Below are 22,294 nucleotides of genomic sequence, written 5' to 3'. Positions count from 1 at the left end.
TTAGCCACAGAAATGACAAATAATCGATGATAATATTAAACATGATTAGCATTTTCTCATTTGTTAGTCAACACAAGATGTTCCCGGGTCAGAGTGATAACAATAACTGGGGAAACGTCTCATCATAAAGACGATGATATCTTCCAGGTATAAATGAATTCAACAGGAGCATGAAAGACGAAGTCACAATGACAGGACGATGTTCTTCTTCCTCTCATTTCCTCTCCTCCCCACATGTCATTAATCTCATTAGCAGAACCACACATCACAAAAAGAAACATCTGATCCCAGCAGATGCAGACACAGTCTCATTATTTCACAATCCAGTTCACCGGAAATTGAAAAGTGCTGACACTTGACTTCTGGGACAACCTTTTTTTTCTCCCCTCTGGATGACTCGCTACGTCACACTAGGAGATCTCGGGGGAAATTAGAGAAATGTTCCACATTCAATGTTGCTAATTTCTCTCATGTTCACTGTAAAGCAAAAGAGCCCTGAAGGTTGAACGCCAGACGAACGCGAAACGTAACTTAATTCTTTGAAAGTTGCCACAGGGGGGACGAATCTGGCCCACGGGGTCATTTTAATGTTGTTAAAGAAGCTATTGTTTAAGAATATATATATATATATATATATATATATATGACAGATATTTTCCAGGTCAATCATTGTACTGAGAACAGTAGTGATCGTAAGAGAAAAAAAAACTGATGGTAAAGGAAAGGAATTTCATGAGAGAACCAACACACTAATCATTTTTGATGGATCAACACTGTAATATCGACAATATCAGATTCACTCTTTTTGTCAAATCACACATTGGAAAAAATAATGTTTTTTAGGCCCTTGTGGAAAGATTTTGTCCGGTTGTGTGGTTAGATTTGACTATGACAACAACAACATGTCATTTTAAAAAATAATAACAGAACAATAAGCTTTCAGGCAAAATAATCTACTTTACTATTATTTACTGAATAATAAGTGGTTAGCGCGGTCGCATCACAGCAAGAAGGTTGCTGGTTCGCTTCCAGGCCAAGCCAACTTGTGACCTTTCTGTGTGGGGTTTGTATGTTCTCCCCGTGTTGCCTGGGTTTACTCCGGGTACTCCGGTTTCTTCCCACAGTCAAAAAACATACAGAGGTTGATTGAGAACTTTGGGAAATTGTCCATATGTATGAGAGAGTGTGTGAGTGGTTGTCTGTCTTTGTTTGTCCTGCGACAGACTGGCGTCCTGTCCAGGGTGTCCCCTGCCTCTCGCCCTATGATACTGGGATAGGCTCCAGTCTCCCCGCGACCCCCACAAGGTATAAATAGGTAGAAAATGAATGAATGAATGAATAACCAAGGAAAACCTGGGTGTGTCCTGGTGGCCAATTATAAATGTAACTTTTTAAGGTTCTTTTTTAGGACATTTCTATATTAATGATAATTTTGACAGTATTTATTTATCAAAAAATATAAAGATATACATTTTTTCTATATTTAGTTGAAAATCAATGAAATCAGGTGCCAAAAAAAAAGACGTTAATGTGTTCGTGCGTTGGAATATTTTGTCAATTTTTCTTCCTCCCTTCTAGTTATTGACATTTCAAATTGATTTTTTCGCCATTTCTTCCTCAATTACCTGATTTCCCTGGTGTTGTCTTTTTCAAAATAATCATGAAGACGGATGCGACGGCGAGCGAGTCGATCAAATCAGCGTCTTCAGCGAGAGCCATTCGTCGCTGCGGTCAAACCGTGGAGTCGAGCCGTTTGATTCATTAAAGCTCAGCTGATCACGCGCGACTTACGGGTTTAAGACTTTAAACGATCGCTATCCAAACTATAAACACAAAAACGAAAGGGGTTACTCACAGAAACAGGGGGCGGGACCTGCACCGTGATGTCATCGGTGTCCACCGGAGAGTCCAACCACGGCCGTTCGTCCGACGACTGACTGTCTGGATAACCTTTTCTCTTCCCAGGATGACTCTTTGACCTCCGAGGCAAACCCTCCATCTCTTGGCTCTCACCGTTCTGCAACCGGAAAAAAAAAAAAAAAAAAAGATTATAATTGACGGAGAGAAATGTCAGTCAATTCAAGTGGGGCTGCTCACCTTTTCCGAGTACTTCCACAATTCCACACTGTCCATGCTGTTCCTCTTGGTGAACTTGGGTCTCGCTCCTATGAAACGTATAACATATAACAGAAATAGATGTAATGATTCAACAATAAAACGTAAGAATCATCTTATGACCATATTATGTTCTTTAAAGCACCTGCAAAGCTTACATTTTTAAACAAAAAAAACAAGGTAAACACACAAAATGCAACACATACCAGTCAGGTTTGATTAGGGTTGTTGGTAAGTAACACATTTTCTTTTTAATAGTTGTTCATTGAATGAAAAAAATGTATGACTTGACACTACATTTTTTAAATTATCTCATCAAGGTTTTATAGTCAGAAGGTTCTTGTAACATCATAGCCAGCACAGGTTGATCCGCATTCATAACTAGTCTTAAATCAGATCAATTAAACTTCAGTTGTCTATTTTATTTAATATATTATAATATATATGCAGCTAAAAGAAACAAGAAAATCTTGCAAAATCCAGCCAATGACTGGGGACAAGAGGATACAGTGGACTCCAGCTGCTTTTAAAGCATATATGTATACATATTTTGGTTTTAATATAAGAAACTTGTTTTTGACCTGTGTTATAGCAGGCACCAAGACTAAACATCAAGACCAAATAAAAGTAGATTAATGTACATGTTGATATCTTTAACCAATGAGAGTAAAACTGACGTCTTCTCTAAGGAAACTGACCATGATTGACATGAGTTACATTCCATTCAACGTTTGTCATCATCTCAATACTAAAACATCAAAGAGAGGAAAACACATTTTTGCGATATTATGTATTTTTTTGTTTTTTGCATATCAGAAGGTAATTGAAACCCAACTTCTGTCATGTTTCGTTGACTACGGTGATGCATATATAATATAGAATAGTTTAATTTCAAATGTTGAAACTATGATTTTCAATGAAAAAGAATAAATTAAATAGTTAGTAAAAGTAGTAAAAGTATATGATTTTGTATTGAATAATTGAAATAAATAATTCCTATATTAAATTTGTTTGAATCTATTCTTTTTTTTTTTAAATCCAATATTTTCAAATGATTATTATTATTGTTTTTGGTTACACAAAGTTTTATATTCCAATTCCAATCATTTAAAATAAAAAAAATCTAAATAAAATATGTTTTTAATCGTAGCCTGTAATATTCAATATCAAAATGTTGGTAGCCAATTTTATACCAACATGAATTTAAAAGGCTATTAATATAACAATTATACATCAATTAAGAAGATGTTATTTTAGAATATAAAACCCACTTAAAATATTTAATCTTTTAATATAATACATATTGAATTAAACTATTAACACAAATAACTGAATGCTTAGAAAAATAACATTTCAATAACAAAATGAAGAGTTTCAACATTTGAAATGTGCTAAAATTAACCATTAAATATTCTGATGGCACTGATATACTTCTATAAAGAGGTGAAACAATTATTTCTATTTAACATTTAATGAGCGTTTTATCATTTACAAATAAACTGGGACCAAACATTCTAAAGAAAAGTCGCCCAACATGGTGATAAAAGTGCTTCATAAAAGTAAAGTAGAAATAAAATCCTACATTTTACAGCCACATAAAAACTCTATAAAGACCAAAAACACAACTTCTAATCGAACTCAAGCTCAATATTGTGTTGTGAAGCAGCTCTTCATTCGGAGAAATGCTTAAACTGTCAGAAGCTTATTATTCAGCCAGCAATGATTCATGGGAAAGATACTAATTAAGGCTTAACGAGAGAGCAATAATCAGCGGTTGGAGGCGGGAAAAAACCATTAGCACCGTTCATTACTCAGCATCTACAGTAAATTGACTCTTAACCAGACAGTTGAGTGTGTGTGGGTGTTGGAGAGCACTCCACTGCTGAGCAGCGTTTTAACTCCCGGTTTGTTTTGTTTTTACACCTAATTAATTGCGGAGATGTTTTTACGGCGCTTCACCTTGCATCTCAAACTCTGAGCTGGACGGTGAGAGGTCGCTCTCGTTGACCCCCAGCGTCTCCATCAGCTGCTCCACGTTCATCCTGGCCGTCAACTCGCCGTTCCTGTCTCCGATCTGAAGACCCACGAAAAGTCAACGAACGGAAGCGGAAGAGATTCCGTGTGCGAGTTTTCCTCACCTCTTTTGAGATCTCCAGGTGCTTCCGAGCGTAGTGCAGCGCTTGTTTGTGGTTCCCCAGGGACACGTAGGCGTTTCCCAGACTCCAACAGGCTCGACCCTCTCCGACCCTGATGAGCGACGAGAAGCGTCAGACTTTGTCGAAGCGAAAAGGTTTGGATCTTAAACGTCAACCTGTCGGTGAGATCCTGGGCGATGTGCAGGTGCTTCAGATGGTAGTCGATGGCTTTCTCGTACTGTTGCAGCAGCGTGTAGGTGTTTCCCAGACTGTAGCAGGCCTGCGCCTCCATCACCTGGTCCCTCAGCTGTCTGGACAGATGCAGGGTTTTCCTGCAGCACAGACATAAACAGCTGCATTAAACCGTTACATTAAAACTCAGTATATAGATCGAAATGCATCAGTTCCATTAGAATATTCCAAAGTTGAATTAAACATTAACATAATGTTGTTGTTTTTTGATTAATTTAAAGGCTGTTGGGGGTTTTTAAAGAAAAAAAAAAGAGCCTTTAAGAGTTAAATTTGAAATTAAATTAAAAAGGTTTAAAAAAAATCCCCCCAAAAAAAACAATATTTTATAATTCATAGTGTTTTTTATTTAACATTGTCTGGTGATACAAGTAACAACCTTTTTATATTATATTTAAAAAGGCCACCGATTAAAAAAATGTTGATTTGAGAAATTTTATTTTTGAATAATTGGAATAATATTTAAAAAAAAAGAAAGAAGTATTTAATAATTGTCGTAGTCTTTTGAATTTTATATAAAATGTGAAATTTATTATATGTACATTTTCTTAATTACATTTTAAAGGCTAAGAATTAAAAATACTGAATCAAGAAAATGTATTTTAGAATTATTCGATTAGAATATCAAATTCGACGTTTAAAAACGCAACCTGTCAGTATACATGTTAAATCTTCTTGCCAGCTATTTTGAGGGACAATTACACCAAAAACTCGAAATGAAAAGTGAAGAACAAAAAGCCAAATTAGTTAGCAAAACATATGATTAAACTAGGTGTAATTAAAAAGATGTAAACACTGGGAGAACAAACTAGCAATTTCAAATTCAGTCTGCAGTTTCTTATTCTACCGCTAGATGCCAGCATCGTCACTCACCTGTAGTACTCAGTCGCTGTGTTGAACTGGCCAAGGAATATCAGAGCGTTGCCAAGGTTACTGTAGGCTCTCCTCTCTGCTGCTTTATCCCCAAATTCTTTGGCGATTGATAATCGCTGTGCATAAAAGAAGGAAGGTCAACACATCTGAGGTATGAAACTTGTTGTTTTTAACTAACAAAAATGTTCTGGTTTAGTTTTATTTAATAAACATGTTTACACCTGATGGAATAAAAAATGGCTTCTTAACAAAATAATCAATGTAGCATTAAACTCATGTTGGTTCTTTACACTCTACTTTTCTGCATTTCAACATCCTGTCGGTCACACTCAATGTGCTTTAGCAGTTATTTTGAATGTTAAATGCACTGCTGAACAAAGCCTTTGCAAATCAAAACACAAAGTAGAGCATGAGGTTGTACACGTCAAAACCACAAACAAAATGAATAAATAAAACAGAATAAAGACTCTTCACGACAAAATCAAGTATATTGGTAAACATATTGGATCTTTAAATAAAATAAAAAGTGAACAAAATACAAGTTATATAAGCTGGTAGAATGATGGAAATAAATGCGTTGTCACATTGTTACATTCAACAATTAAGAAAACTTTTCAGAATAATCTTTATATTTTTTCAGCAATTATTTTACAATTATATTGAGCAGGGGAGAACAAATTTTTTTTTAATAAAATAAATGTATAAATAAGTGTTTGTAACTAACACTAATACACTTGTGTTTGTGGATAAATACAAATAAAAAATAATTTTTAAATCAGAATTATCCAATATAGTTTTTCATTCATTGTTGTTTTTATTATTATGTTTTATGTTTTATATGGGAATATGGGAAAATAAAGCTATATCTTATCATGATTGGTGCAAAAAAGTAATTCATTAAAACATAGAACAACAAACTTACCTGACGATGAAACTTAATTGCCTCCACAAAGTTTCCCAGAAGGTAGTGGGTGTTGCCCAGGTTCCCGTAAGCTCTTCCCTGAGCGGCTCGATCACAGAGTTCCTTGACCAGGCACAGGTTCATCCTGCGGGGCCGACAGAATGTTCATTTTGAAGCAAACTCAGCAAAATGTTTGAGAATCTAACACGCTTCTCATTTCCACATAATTATGATTAAACACGTCATCACAGTCCACAAATAAAATACCTGGAAAAATAAAAGTACAAGAACCAGCAAGAAACAGTCATGCAAGAACATCTGCGCAACAGAAGATGGAATGTAAGACAATCAACCAAACACAATCCAAGTTGTGCAGGAATTCTTCAAGAAATATTTAAAAAGCACATTTCTTCACATTCCAGGAATGTCTGGAGCAACAGTGAAAGCAAACGATCCGACCAAATGAAAAAAACAATGTTCTCCTTCCATTTAAAGTGCGTTCTTTAACTTACTCGTAGAAATTGGTGGCTCTTTGGAGAGTCTCTCTGACCTCGGGGGCCAAGTCTCCGGGCTCTTGGGTGCACCCCCACAACTGCTGTTTCCCTTTAGCGTGACAAACGTTCCCAATGTTGTAAAGTGCTCTGGCCTCGCCGACCTACAGTCGGACAACGAAACAGACGGATTAGGTGAAGAAAGGTCGATTTATAATATGTGGAAAATGAGAACAAAAATCCTTAAGATGGGCCAGTTTTAAGTACAGAAAAAACAAGAAAATGCAGTGTGAATGCTGACCCTGCTATGCTGTGGAAGTAGTAGCTGAAGTAGAAGCAGTAGAACAGTAACAGTAGTAGTAGAATTATTAGTAAAAGTAATAGTAGTAGTAGCATAACTAGTAGAAGTAGTAGTGGAAGTATTAGTGGAATAAGTAGTTAAAGTATAAGAAGTAGAAAATTAAAAGTAGTAGTAGAATTAGTTGTAAAATTAGAAGTAGTAGTAGTATTAGTAGTAGAAGTAGTAGTGGAAGTATTTGTGGAATAAGTAGTTAAAGTAGAAGAAGTAGAAAATTAAAAGTAGTATTAGAATTAGTTGTAAAATTAGAAGTAGTAGTAGTATTAGTAGAAGTAGTAGTGGAAGTAATAGTGGAAGAAGTAGTTAAAGTAGAAGAAGTAGAAAATTAAAAGTAGTAGTAGAATTAGTTGTAAAATTAGAAGTAGTAGTAGTATTAGTAGTATAAGTAGTAGTGGAAGTATTAGTGGAATAAGTAGTTAAAGTATAAGAAGTAGAAAATTAAAAGTAGTATTAGAATTAGTTGTAAAATTAGAAGTAGTAGTAATATTAGTAGAAGTAGTAGTGGAATAAGTAGTTGAAGTAGAAGAAGTAGAAAATTAAAAGTAGTATTAGAATTAGTTGAAAAATTAGAAGTAGTAGTAGTAGTAGTAAAAGTAGAAGTTCAAAGTGGAAGGAGTCGAAACACATATTGAAGATTTTCCCCATTGAAATAAATGGGGTAGAAAAAGAGGAATAAAAGAAAGAGTGGAAGAGATAAAAGAAAGCTAGAACATTGCCCGCATTTCAGAAAAAGGAACTGAATTGATAAAAGTTTGAACGGTTCAAATCAGATAAAATGTGTAGGAGTAGAAGCGGAACAAAGTTTAGGTCAGAAGAAAACAGGATCTCAATTGTGTGAATGCTTCCCAGCATTCACACAACTTTATGAAGGAGTGAGGTTAGTGATGGACGATGATGTTTGCCGATGATATAGTGATTCAAGAACATCTGGAAACGCACCTTGTCGCCCTGCTCTTGAGAAATATCCAAATGTCTTTGGCAGCAGACGACCGCTTCATCAAAGCGACCCAAGATTTTCAATGTGTTTCCAAGATTCCCGCTGGCTTTCCCCTCCCCGATCCTGTCGCCTATTGTCCTGAAAGGGAAAAAAAAGAAACACAGTCGGTGCTGGAGTCTCCGTTGACAAAGTAGCCGCACAGTCACATGAGTCAATTAGCAAGATTCTATGTCTCGGGCTTCCTTCTTAAGATCCGGTCCCAGAAGTCCCGGTGAGACTGTAATGTAACAAGGTAAATCTCCCGAGGTCTTTAATCGCGTCCCTGCTGGAGCACCAGCTGCAGCCGCCGCGGGGGGGTCCCCATAACTCATCCACGCTAAAGATCCAGATGGTGGTTGTCAAATGTTAACAGTAGGAAAGTCACTTTTTCTACTGCAGCGTTCGCTATCCATGCATTTCTTATTGTGTTGTCGGGGCCTCAGCAACCAGACCCTGCTGTGGTTATAATTAATATCAATTAGATAGAGATTCATAGAGCTTGAAAATAGATGGTAAAGTGGATAAATAATAGGGGTGTGTAAAAAAATATTGATACTGTATCGATATTCAACATGACTGGAGAAAAATAAAGTGTTTGTTGTTACTTTGTTGTTGTTTTTTTGGCTTACAAATCATATTTTTATTGATTATATTTCAACAATGCGTAATAATACAATAATTAGATTTCTTTCTAATTTACAATTAAGATTTAAATATTTACAGATTTTGTGTTGTGGCGATAACTGAGAACGAGAGGATACAGTGGACTCCAGCAGCTTTTAAAGCTGATGTTTGGACATATTTTGGTTTGAAAACAAATTAAAGCAGTTACGACTTCGTCAAGAGTCATGTGGTCTGTAAATTCTGCAACACCAGAGTCAAGTACTCGACAATACTACACATATATCCTCGTTACTACAGTTCCACAATATCCTGCCACTGTAATGTGATACATATCGTATTGCCAGACTCTTGCCAATACAGACCCCTAGTATTATGGTTTATAGAGAATGTTATACAGCCCCTGATGGGAAAGTATATTTTCTTTTTAGGTTTGCATTATTGGTTATTATCATTAATAATGCTAATTATTTGACCTCCTGATGTTGAGGTTCGTCTCTCTCTGCATCACAATCCAATATCAGGGTTTGTACGAAAATGTTTTTGAGCAATTCCTCCTGGACATTAAATATGTGTATGGAAATTATTTTATGAATTCGGAGCTGGTGAACTGTTCAAAACAAAATGTCACATAGAAGGATTAACAGTAAAAACATGTGGAAAAATACACGGAAATACATACGAAAATAGTACTCTCAAATATCCCATTAATGAATAAAAACAAAAAATAAATGAAAGCCTGAAATTAATGCTTAAACATACACTGACACAGCTTTGCTGAGTTCTTTAGTTGCTGCACAATATTATTTACCATTGGTCAGTTTATATTACTACATTCCAGCGCTGCTACCCAATAATTAAATGTTAACCTGGAGCCAAAAGACGGTCAAGTACTCCGAGAATTCCACAAATATATCCTTGTTCCAACAGTATCGCAATATATTGCAATTTATCCTATCGCCAGATTCTTGCCGATACACAGCCCTGATAAATGACCCGTAAACCAGAGTCAAATGCTCACCTTGCCAGAGTGAGGTCGTGTTTGTGGTACTCCAGAGCTTTACCGTACTCCTTCAGATAGAAGTAGGCGTTTCCCAGCTGACTGTAGATGGCGCTGAGCGTCTTCAGGTCCTCGGTGCCGACCTGCACGGCGGCCTCGAAAAAGGCGGTCCCTCCTTTGAAGTCCCCCGCCTTGCAGAGTCGCTCGCCCTCCAGCGCCAGCTCCAGACACGAGGCCTCCATCCTGCACGGCACAGAGGTGGACGCAAACACGTCTGGTCAGCCGTGACACGGTTCGGCAACTGTGGCATTGCAGTATTTGTAAAGTACAAATAGGATGAATCACCATGACAACAGGTTTTTATGGGCAAATGTTGCCTTGGCAACTGAATAGGCTTTGGGATGAACTTGGGGAACGGATGCTCTTTTGCCCATTAGTTCCTTTTGATAATCAAATGGGGGAAAAAAAAAATCTGGCCCACAAGAGGCATGATCATTATCAAGGTATTATAAATGCAACTCCAATAAGATGGGGGAGCTACGGAATATTAAAATAAAACATGAAGCTCCAAAACATTTTGTGTTCGGCTTGTGCTACCTATTCAAGCCATGGTAACCACAATGAAATATGACCTAAAGTGATTGTTATTGTTAATTTGACCACTAACAACATTAAAAATGCTTTTTAAATATTTTTGCAAATCATAATACATACTTGGGGTCTCAACGATTACAATTCTTTCTAGACGTGTAGTCGAAGCTTCCAACCATTGTCAGAAACACACCAGACATTTCACCTCTTAATCCCATTACATCAAAGCCCTTCCAGTGGTTATCGTAGAAAAACCTATTGCAGACCTACTTTAAATGGATAACAAATAAGAGCCAAAATATAAAATAAATCACATTTTATTTCAACTGCTTGTTGAGCACCATCATCGCGTAACCAAGCTAACTTGAAGTGACTACAAGTACGTTAGAATCTAAACTGTTCAGGCAACATTACCCAGTCACCCATAAGATTCTATACAGGTTTCCTCCAGATCTCCAGAGGGATTTATAAACCACCATGCTCACCAGCTTTTATAAAGTCTCAAAACTTTACTGATACTATACTCGCCTGGTTCCCATATCACATGACCAAAACACATGCACCTCATTGGCTCTGCTTTACTCTAAAGTTGGGTTGTCAAAGGTATCAAAACTTGTACAGATACTGAAATGTCATATCATCACTTTCCCAGATCGGTAGTTGGCGCTCTTGGCTTTAAAAAAAAAATTGGCCACCACTGAGCAACCTTGGGTAAGCTCCCAGAGGAAGTAATTATTGATTTAATTGAAATTATTTTTCGGATCTTGTCCACAGAAAACTACACAAGATCCGGTGCATAATCCCGGATGAATTTAAGTCCAGCCAATTTGATTGCAGCTCCAAATTCCGGATAAGGTTAAAGAAGGCAAGTTAAATAAGGATTATCCTTCGATCTAATCTGTTTTATACAAATAAAGTGCATTTGTTTGTAGCATATGTTTCCGTTTGGAAGCTCCTCACTGAAAGTATAAAGAGTGTAGTTGAGAGATTTCATTTGATCACCTCCTGATAAAAACTTTCAAATATTGAACCAGTTTTTCAAGTTCCTACCTTTGTTTTTGCTTTTTTCTCATTTTGTCCACATAAACCTGCAGCTCCACGTGCAAAGGCTTCAGCATTGCTTGAGGTCTTGGTCCACGATGAACTACTCTACACAAGGCTCTCTCTGCACCAGTCAAAGGGTAGGATTTGGATGCCATTGACTTTAAAATTTAAAAGTTAAATCACAATTCCTTTATGCTCATCAAAACAAACTTCTGGATTCAAAAATGTAAAAAATATATATATACGTCTCACCAGCCAAGAATCACATCTGCTTTCCAAAACCTCTGGAAGCTTCAAAAACAGAGCAGTGAACCATAACCACAAGCCCAACGGGACCAGTAAGATTTCCATAATGGACTAGATCCAGTTGCATTTAGGAATTTCAGCAAAAAAAAAAAAAATTCCAATGGGATGTTTTAAACCAATCCAAATGATGGTTATATTTTTGGTAGAAAAAAGCAGCTCGATAGTTGGTGACCATCAAGTAAACAAGGTCCTCCAAAGCATGACGTCTGTCTGAAGGGGGAAGGCGGACGGAAGGGAGAGGAAGATTCTCTAATCCAGTGACCTACGCCACCTTGGAAGGAACCACACCGGCCAATAAGTGGCCTGGATTAATCCCTCTATCTGCCGACTCTGGCAGAAACGTTATTAGGTCGTGGATCTTGCCAACACACAGTTTTACTGACAAGGCTACGAGATGTGTTAGAACTTCATTTGGTACAGTAACTGATGCACGGGTTGATTTAGGCAACACAAAAACGAAGATTCTCGCTGTTAAATAACAATATTATTTTCTCCTTTCTCTTTACCCCAGAAACCAAACTGCTCATCATTGGTAAAAAAAATTTTTTTTAGTAGTATACCACAGTGGCGGCTGTTGGAAATTATTTTAGGTGGTGCCCTTTTCCAGTTCATTTCCCCCCTTATCCTATATATTACATTAAAAAAAAATCCACACTTTTGATTGTTCAAGCGCTTTGTGACCCTGGTCTGGAAAAGCGCTATATAAATACGAATTACTTACTTACTTACATTAATAATAAGTAAGTAATGGTTATTTGTAGCGCCTTTAATCTGATCACTTTAAGTTAATGATGGATAATAATGTTTATTATACTCCTTGTTTCATTCCAAATGAAAACATTTTTTAATTATACTCTTATATACATAATACAGAATAAACTAAATTATTAAAAAACAACCTGTTGGCTGCGCCAGAACAATAGAGATACTTTCTACCAAATCATCACAAACAAATATACTGCAAAGAAAAGAAAATATATATATTTAAAAAATAATTGTAATATTACTAAATTCATAAACTAACTAATTGATGTAAATAAATTAGTTAAATAAATAATATTAACAAAAAAAAAAAAAGGAAACTGTCGGGAGCGGGTCTCGAACCGGCGAAATTTCAAGTCCTCGAACGTGAATGTTGACTATTACTCCCAAAGTCCCATTAAGAACTGGCGCCTCTGCGTTGCTTTTGAGGCGTGTTGAGCCTTGTAAACGTGACGCCACAGGTGAGCTATTCAAGAAGAGCCTTCACACCCCACGCCAGAGACCGGATATATGACGAATGACGACACAGACCGAGGTTATAATACGAGAATCAACGAAATATAGTTTATCAATGTAAAGAGTTCTAAAAATATACAAAATGATCAAAGTTGATGATTAAAACTATGTTAATTAAAAACTAAAATAAATTAAAAATAAATAAAGTTAAAACCCCAGCGCCCCCAATGGACCAGCCATTGGTATACCATTTGCTGTAAATTATGCACAACACACTAGAATGTCTTCATAACGGACTCAGTGAAGTCATAACATTTTCCCCAAAAAGTTGTCTGGATGTTTTAATGAAAATAAATCTAAAGTTAAAAATATAATACAGAGAAACAAGATCTTCTCAGCAGTTACCTCGACGTACAAAACGGCATCAGAAATACAAAACCACCGCCTGGTCAGTTTACAGTGAATGCAAACACTCCTTTGTTGACAGAAAACTGCAATTTGTCCCCCATCCCCCCCCCATCACAGATCTTCTAGACACGTAGTGCTTGTTCAAGATTTTCCATTCAACAAAGAAGATGACGAACATGAGTCATGACATGTCCTATCAAGACTCCTTTTGGTTAAAAGCTCAAACAAAAAACAAGGTTAGCTTCCGTTAAAACTAATGAGCCTGAACACAAGAAAAGAAAGTTTTGGAAAATTAAGTTAAATAGTTAATTGAGTATTTCACTAAAAAGGCAGATCTCAATCTGGCCTCGATAGGAAGGAAAGAAAAAAGACTCCACTGACGTCACAAGAGCAGCTCTCAAGCCCACAAGCAAAGGATTAAAACCTGTTTTATTAGAGCTCACAACAGATGACATTGAATCATGCTGACAAGAGTCAAAATACTGGCTACCGCTTTTTTTTCCGTGAGGCTCTTGAGAATGCAAGGTCATCTTCGACATTATGAAACTGAATTTGGTCACAGCTTGACGGCCGCTGTTTAAACGGCGCCGGCAGAGAGGCAAAGTCCAGTCGAAAGGGGCAAAACACACAAGAGCAGAAAGCAAATAATGGAAAATCAGCTCGAGACCAAATGTTGTAGAAGGGTCAAGGTTTTGGAAAGCACTTGGGGGAATATAATCCTTATCCATTTGCAGAAACCAATACTTAAATTAAAATCATTTTTTCCTAAATACCGCCAGGCTGGACAAATGTATGCCGTTATGGGAACATAGACATTTTCATTTTTATTTGATTCCATTTTCAATGATAACAAAACAAAACTCAAGAGGTTTCTTCCAGATTTTACTCAGCTGCTGTATCTTAAACACAAAGGACCGTCTGCTGAACAGACATTCAGAGTGTTTGGAACACAAGTAGTGCAGATGTACTGAAAAAAAGAAATCCAAACTTGGTTCGGAAAAAAAGAAGTTTCATCGTGTTCTCGGAAAAACGTCTTCACTCTCGGGGCAAAGGACAGAATGTTTTTTAGCCTGGAGATATTGGTATGTTTGTGAAACAAATTGATAAGTAAAAAAAGGTCATCAAGTCCAGAATGATAAGATTAAATAAGTCTTGATTTTCACCAGAACCAGAAGAAGAGCCTAAAGAAAATCGAACTATAACAAGCCACAATCTTGTGTTGACTGTAGGGACTTATGGTGTCTGGAGGAGCTACATGTTGACGCTGAATAAGGTTATGGTAGAAGACAAAAACACTCCTTGTCCAGATGGTCGAAGAAGCCTGTAAATTACACAGAACATCTTCTGTGGGTTCGGGACGAGGAGAAGTGAACCAGATGTCTTTGGATGCCATTTAACAAAAGATGGGTTACAAAAGGGCCGTATGAAGACGGTTGGAGAAACAATGCGCACAACAGAAAGATACCTACGACGCAGAGGAAAACGTGGGGGGAAACTCTGCAAAGGAACTCTCAAGAGCAACTTTCATTTTTGTCATCTTTGTGGTCGGCTTCAGAATGAATACTTGCGGTGACGGCCGCCCCCCTCTCCCCATTACCATTATAATTGGTCTGTTTGAGCAACACTCAATCCCATAATAGCCTGCCTGTGGTCTTCCAGAGAGACGGTCTCTCACCGTTATCATCATAGCAGAACATCGAAGGTTACTGGATATCTTTCAAGGAACATAAAGCCATGGCTGGAAAGAACAAGAAGCAAAATACATTTGGTTCTTCCGCGTCATTGGTCAGACGGATACAGATGGTAAAGAGTACATGTTCCTCTGGAAGTATGGATTCATCGGGCGATAGATTATGAGAGTTGGTGAAAAGAATTTTTACTTCTATTTTGGCCAAACCTCAGAATCTTTGTAGGACAAATCTTGTGACTTCTTTCTAAACATTACGGTATTTCAATCATCATGTTGTGTATGCAAGGTTCGTCTTTGCTAGTCATCTAGAAAACACCACAATTTTGCGGCCAATCCCCTTTTTTTCGGATAAACCGGTGTGTGGGAAAGTCTGAACGCAGAACTCTTTCAAGGCATAGTTTCTCTTAACCATTGTGCGGCTTCTGGCTCAAGTTGAAAAACCTCTGCCACCGCCTATGTATTTCTGGAAGCCAGGGATACCTTCTCCCAACGCAAGGGATACCACAAACTAAGGCTTCACGATATATCGGAAAAATAATCGATATTGGCAATTGCAATACGCATATCGAAAATGTGCGATAATTTATAGTTTTTTTATTGTATAAATCAAGCATCTCTTAAATGCGCACTTTGACCAATCAGTGTCACGTTCTGTAAAGTTGTCAATTTGTACTTCTATGTCTCGTGGTCGTTTACGTCTCCGCTGTTTGCTAGGCTCGGTTGCTAAGGCTAAGGTTGCATCTTGCTGGTGAGCTGATTTAGCGCGACTCAGTATATACACGGAAGTAAGACTAACTTATGAGCGATGCTAAAAAACGCAAGTGATCCAGTCACTCATCTCTTTCAACCACCTTTCGTAAAGCAACATATTGTCACTACTTTTCATCTGGTCTCAGTTGTTTTCAGCGTTTTTATAAGATCGCGGAACTTCCAAACAAGTGTAAACCTGTCCATCTTTGCCGAATGCTAATGAGCTAAGTTGTTAGCGTCATGTAATTTATAAACTGTTATGTGTGCGTGTACAAGGAGGTGGGATTTTTATTGATTTGGTGATATCACGACGGGCCGGCGGCTCCTCTCTGATGTTGCTCAGTTTCTCGGAAAACCGTTGTAAGTCCCGTGAAACTGAGTGATATTTTTCTCCGATCATGTCGGTACCGAAGCGCGGAAATAAACGAAACGGAAATATCGAATCGTTTTCCTTCTCTAAACCCCCGGACCTCCCCTAAAGTACTCGCGGCTGCCCGTGCATACGGCCACCTTTTTAGGTGAAATAAAAAATAAATAATCGCATTAATATCGATATCGCACTTCAAGACACCAATATCAAATATCGCACATATTTCCAATATCGTGCAGCCCTACCACAAACACATTTTCAGCCTACGGGCCACCTTGACCCAGAGACCGCCCAATGGTTCACTGGTTCGTTTCAGCTCATAAGAGCTTTTCTCTTAGCGCCACCTATAAGGCTTGGTTGTCCTTGCTATACGACTGAAGGTTGGATACTATACTGTAGTTAGAAAGAGGTAAAGTCGATGTGAGCCCATCGCCACGATCTTCAAGTTCTCTGGCAGAGAAATAAGAATCCGATCGTCCGCCCTGGAGACCGGTTCCAGTTAAAGTTTTGGTGCTTCATTGAAGCCAAACAAGCACATAGAGCCAATGTTCTGCAAAATCAAAAACAAAGAAGGATATCGACGATACAAGAACAATATTTTTCATCCGTCAAAGTTCAGAGTTTCAAGCTTCTGTGCCCATGACTCTTGGCTCGGGGTTGAAATCCAGCAATAATTACAGAGTCGCGAAGCCAGTTGTCAAGGAAACTAAAAGGAAACGATCAAAGAATGTTATTCTTCCTGCAGAGTGGACAGCGTGAGGTAAAAACTGCCTTTTTTCGTAAATGATTTTCCTTCACAACGTTCTTGTCCTTTCTATTATATACATACAGGATTAAAAAATATATATAATGGAAATTCTGTCTTATTAAACAAACCATTGATCTGGTCTTGTCTAGTATAGAATACGACGGAGAACAAAACACTCGTACATTATGTGTCGCTCGTGTCTAAACTAAAACTGTTGAGTCTGATAAAGAATATAAAAAGTATATTCTTCTGCAAACAGAATAAATGACTGCTGCCAACCAACAATAGCATATTGTGTTTGCCGACAATAACACGGGAGATAATGATATCCCTTTGTGTATCTCTTGACAGACAATGTGACCACACACACACACACACACACACACTCGCACAACTGTCCACAGCCCTCATGGCGGAAAAGGTCATGTATTGACTTGAGATGTTTGTCAAACAAGTACCGTGGGTACAATTGGGCATATGATGATGATGAGCGGCCATGTGACTCACTCTATGTGTTTAGCTTGCGTGTCACTTCACAACTCAACGGTTATCAACGTTCCCTGCAGGAACCACAACACAAGGCGCTGAGCTTCAAGCAGGAAGGTGGGTTTAGATGAATAGAAAACATGAGCTCATCTCTATTTTTGAAACTTTTTCATGACACGTGAACATCTCGCCTTAAATCAAACTCCCTTAACTCCTTTAAGAAACATCTTAAGACGTTTCTATTTGTTCAGGCGTTTCCTTGATTTTCTGGAACTCCTGTTGTGTTATCAGTTTTATCTTGATCTTTAAAGTATATACTTTATTGAATATTGTTTTGATTGTTTAAGCGCTTTGTGACCCTGGTCTGGAAAAGCACTATATAAATAAAAATTACTTACTTACTTACATTGGAGGTGATTTTAACTGTGTTTTAATATTTTTATTTAAAATACATTTCTTACTACATTTTACAAAATGTATTTCTATATTTTTTTTCCATTTAATTTGTTATTTAATTGGTCAAGTTGACAAAGGGAATTTTGGCGTTTCAAACGCAATACGACATACGTTTGTTTTACATATTCTGACCCGCTCTAGTAGAAGAACTCGCATTTCTCTGATCCTGCTCCTAAGCTTTGTAACGATCTTTCTCTCGCTCTGCGCTTGATGGATCTACTGAGTCCTTCAAGAAATACCTCAAGACATTTTTAGTCGTGCAGGCTTTTCCTTCATTTTCTGAGACTCTTGTGTTGGTCTCGGTGTTATCTTGAGCTTTTAAGTTTATATTTTAGTGGGTATTGTTTCAATTGTTTAAGCACTTTTGTGACCCTGGTCTGTAAAAGCGCTCTATAAATATAAATTACTTACAGCAAACCGACTTTAAACTGCACAGCCTTTGTTGTACCATTTTAAATTTTCAGTACTTAATGTTAAAAAAAGAAACCGTATTTTGATGAGGAACTTTTAATTGAAAACAAAACTAGAATAATGAAGGAATTGGTGAAATAAAAGAAGGTCATTGCTGTGTGACAAAAAGTTAATCAATTCTGTTGTCGTCAATATTTTGACAGTAGACTTTCGTTTGTTGGCAATAATGCTACGTCTTGCACAAACAAAATCAGTCAATTTTGCCACAACAGAGCAGGAGACGTGACAGTTCAGTAAACACTTTCGCCTCAAGCTCCCACAACATATCAATCACGGTGTCTATTGTGAATCATGGTGTCTTTTGTGTGGAGGTTTTTGTTTCTTCAACTGGAAAACAGTGGCTCTTGTGAACACAGCAACTGCTGACTCATCAGTTTTTCTTCCCGTATTTGAAGATCCAAACGTTGAGTGATTATTTACAAGTTACAAGGGTGTCAGACTCGATTACACAAGGGTCAAAAGTGTATTTTGCAGTCAAGGTAGCGGACAGATTATCTCCATGTTTGTTCTTCCTTAACGAAAAATCTCTATAAATTCCTTTTCTTTAAACATCACCTTTAATCTTAGATACAGTACGTTCTGTTATTATAGGTCACAAAATTATCATGAAGATGATTATTCGCTTCAATGCCGACGTGACCGGAGAAAAATATCAGTTATAACGCTCAGTCTCACAAGACTTGCATCGGTTTCCCGCGAAACTGATCGACATCAGAGAGGAGCCGCCGGCACGTCGCGATATCACCAAATCAATAATAAATCCACCTCCTTGTACACGCACACATAACAGTTTGTAAATGACCTGACGCTTACAACTTAGCTCATTAGCATACGGCTAAGACGGACAGGTTTACACTTGTAGACACAGATAGACCAAGACGTAAACAACAACGAGACATAGTAGTACAAATTGACAACTTTACAGAACGTGACACTGATTGGTCGAAGTGTGCTTTTAAGAAATGCTTGATTTATACAATAAAAAATTTAATGTTTTCTATATGAATATCGCACATGCCAATATCGCAATATCGATATTTTTATATATATCCTGCAGCCCTAGCAGGTAGGATTTGGCCCCCCAGGCCTTGATTTTGACATTTTATTATTGAAGAGTAAATTCATTCTTACTTAAGGAAACTGAATGTAATATTGATATATTTTATTATTGGAAGATAATTCTCCTTAAATCTGGTGTTGATTCATGAAAGAATTAATTTCACAATGTAATACAATGGCATTTTTTAGTTTTAATTCAAAAAGAAAGAATGAAAACACTTTCATTTCTTATCTTGGTATCATGTTTCTGCGGAGGTTTGCAGGTAAACTGATAATAATCTTGTTCAAAATGCGGACACACTTGAATCTTAGTAGGTCACGACTCCAGGATCCTGACTTTACACAATCGACTCCTTTGTGACCAACAGTTAAAAATAACATTGATTAGTTATATTTGATGTTGTTTATTTTTAAAGCATCTTTTAAGGGTGGCCTGTCCTGGAGATATTTATAAAATCCTTCTAATGTCTGGGGTTTGGAGTTTTTGTCGCCCGTCACGAGAGAATTTAAAATAATGTAGTAGCTCAGTTTTTCCTAAGATTTGTTGGACTTGAAGAGAGATTTGATTATTTATACAGAACTATTACAGTTCAAGTGAAATGCCGTGTATAAATGAATATAGTGTTTGTTGACACGACTTTGTTCTCCAAGAGACCTGGTTTAGTATCTTTTTGGGAATTCAGAATATGGGTTTAATTTTGTTAGAAGTGCCGAAAAAACACTTCAATCTCAATCTTCTGTATTCATGAGATACATTTAAATATAAGCTTTTACAAACAGAGTAGCTTGTGGATGTATTCAATTTTGGATTAGGTTTAAATTTAGCATTGTTGTCAATTTTTTGGTGTTATTTTGGTGTTTTTTTACTTAAGATTTTAACATTTATTTTTTACATCTAAATATTCACCGCATTGGTTTCATTTTCGTGTCGTATATTAAACTTTTGGCAGCACTCATTACATCCTCCGCAACCAAAGTTACGATGAAATCGTGCGAGATCTCAGCAATGACTGAGGACGAGAGGATACTGTCCACTCCAGCCGTTTTTAAAGCCGATGTCTGGACATATTTTGGTTTCAAAACAAATGAAACTTCCAGAGGAGTCACATGGTCTGTAAATTCTGCTACTCCAGAGTCAAGTACTTCGACAATACTACAAATGTATCCTACAGTATCACAAGATCGCGTGTTGTAGCCCCTGTACCATGACACGCATCACCACATTTTTGCCAATACATACTTCTAACGAAAACATAACTAGCTGTTAGTTCACCTTAAAAACTTCAAATGTCAACTGGGGATGTTCAAAAGGTGGTTCTGGGTTGGCACTGGGGTGGTACTGGGGCGATAATAAGGTGGTACTGGGGTGGTAGAGGGGTGGTACTAAGATGGTACTGGGCTGGTTGAGGGGTGGTACTGGGGTGATACTAAGGTGGTACTGGGCTGGTTGAGGGGTGGTACTGGGGTGATACTAAGGTGGTACTGGGGTGGTACTAAGATGGTACTGGGATGTTAGAGGGGTGGTACTGGGGTGGTACTAAGGTGGTACTGGGCTGGTTGAGGGGTGGTACTGGGGTGGTAGAGGGGTGGTACTAAGATGGTACTGGGCTGTTAGAGGGGTGGTACTGAGGTGGTAGAGGGGTGGTAGAGGGGTGGTACTGGGCTGGTTGAGGCGTGGTACTAAGGTGGTACTGGGGTGGTACTAAGGTGGTACTGGGGTGGTAGAGGGGTGGTACTGGGGTGGTATTGGGCTGGTAGAGGGGTGGTACTGGGGTGATACTAAGGCGGTACTGGGGTGGTATTAAGGCGGTACTGGGGTGGTACTAAGATGGTACTGGGATGTTAGAGGGGTGGTACTGGGGTGGTACTAAGGTGGTACTGGGCTGGTTGAGGGGTGGTACTGGGGTGGTAGAGGGGTGGTACTAAGATGGTACTGGGCTGTTAGAGGGGTGGTACTGGGGTGGTAGAGGGGTGGTACTAAGGTGGTACTGGGGTGGTACTAAGGTGGTACTGGGGTGGTAGAGGGGTGGTACTGGGGTGGTATTGGGCTGGTAGAGGGGTGGTACTGGGGTGATACTAAGGCGGTACTGGGGTGGTATTAAGGCGGTACTGGGTTGTTAAAGAGGGACATCACCGTGAGATGACAACCAGTAAAACAACACTAAATACACCTGGAACGACAGGAGGTCATTCCTGACACGTCAGTTCTACATTTAAAACGTGTAAAGTAGATTTTCAGAGGGAATCTTCCTCCACTGACCCTGGATCAGGACTTGAACTTCCCTCTGGGTTTTTCTCGTCTCCAATAAATCACTGAGTTTCCACAAAGAGTCCATTATCCTGCTGCCGAACCCACCACCCAGTGAGGTTCGCATCCCTTCCTTCGACACATCGAGGGGGGACCCTTGAGGGTCCACAGGTTCTTACCTTGAGTGTAGCCTCTTGCTAGCAACATCCTGGTCCACTCCGTTAGCAGCCGCCTGAGCCATGGAACCAGAACCCCCTCTTTTTCCAGGGACTACACCCTCCGCGCGAGCTTCGCTTCGGAACCGAGTTCTTCGCGTGCCGGTCTTGGACGAGCCGGTGTTAGCTCAGGGTTCGAGGCTGAGCGAGTCCTGCCGCCCTCTCCTCCCTCGCTGGCAGAAATGGCAGCAGCTTCAGCATTTGGGCGAATAAACCGTGAAAACACTCGAACCCCGCCTTCCGGTGCGACGTCACCGGAGTGGGCGTGTCTACCGAGCCTCAGACAGGAACAAGGATGTGATAGAACTCGTTATAGATGCACAATTATTTTATTTTTTTAAACAACTATTTTAAATTAGATGTAAAATTGTATTATATATATTTATATTTAATCCCTAAAAATATATGTCAGATTATTAATAATAAAAAAAATAAAGAAAATTAAATCACAGTATATTAAATGACTCGATAAAACAGATTATATTAATGCAATAGCAGGTCACCATGCAAACAAC

General features: G+C 38.2%; 1 protein-coding gene across 2 annotated transcripts in view; it reads right to left on the bottom strand.

The window, feature by feature from the left end:
* gpsm1b (G protein signaling modulator 1b) overlaps positions 1–21,975 on the bottom strand; it is a 35,013-nt gene extending 13,038 nt beyond the window's left edge. The window contains exons 1-11 of one of the 2 annotated variants that reach the window (XM_087790722.1): positions 21,744–21,975; positions 9,741–9,962; positions 8,062–8,197; positions 6,786–6,928; positions 6,295–6,418; positions 5,373–5,488; positions 4,427–4,582; positions 4,254–4,362; positions 4,075–4,189; positions 2,098–2,165; positions 1,856–2,017 (exon numbers count right to left, since the gene is read on the bottom strand). In XM_087790722.1, the coding sequence (XP_087646848.1) occupies positions 1,856–2,017; positions 2,098–2,165; positions 4,075–4,189; positions 4,254–4,362; positions 4,427–4,582; positions 5,373–5,488; positions 6,295–6,418; positions 6,786–6,928; positions 8,062–8,197; positions 9,741–9,962; positions 21,744–21,805 (1,413 nt within the window). In that variant the 5' untranslated portion in view covers positions 21,806–21,975. Of the gene's footprint in view, positions 1–1,855; positions 2,018–2,097; positions 2,166–4,074; positions 4,190–4,253; positions 4,363–4,426; positions 4,583–5,372; positions 5,489–6,294; positions 6,419–6,785; positions 6,929–8,061; positions 8,198–9,740; positions 9,963–11,360; positions 11,638–21,743 lie in introns of those variants that run through there. The other variant, XM_087790721.1, reaches the window with a different exon arrangement.
* Between the last annotated feature and the right edge of the window lie 319 nt (positions 21,976–22,294).

The sequence above is a fragment of the Callionymus lyra genome, chromosome 5 (genome assembly GCF_982586985.1).
Source record: "Callionymus lyra chromosome 5, fCalLyr1.hap1.1, whole genome shotgun sequence".
Taxonomy (NCBI): Eukaryota; Metazoa; Chordata; class Actinopteri; order Syngnathiformes; family Callionymidae; genus Callionymus; species Callionymus lyra.
Note: the sequence above shows the minus strand (reverse complement) of the source record. Positions and strands in the feature narration are given on the sequence as shown.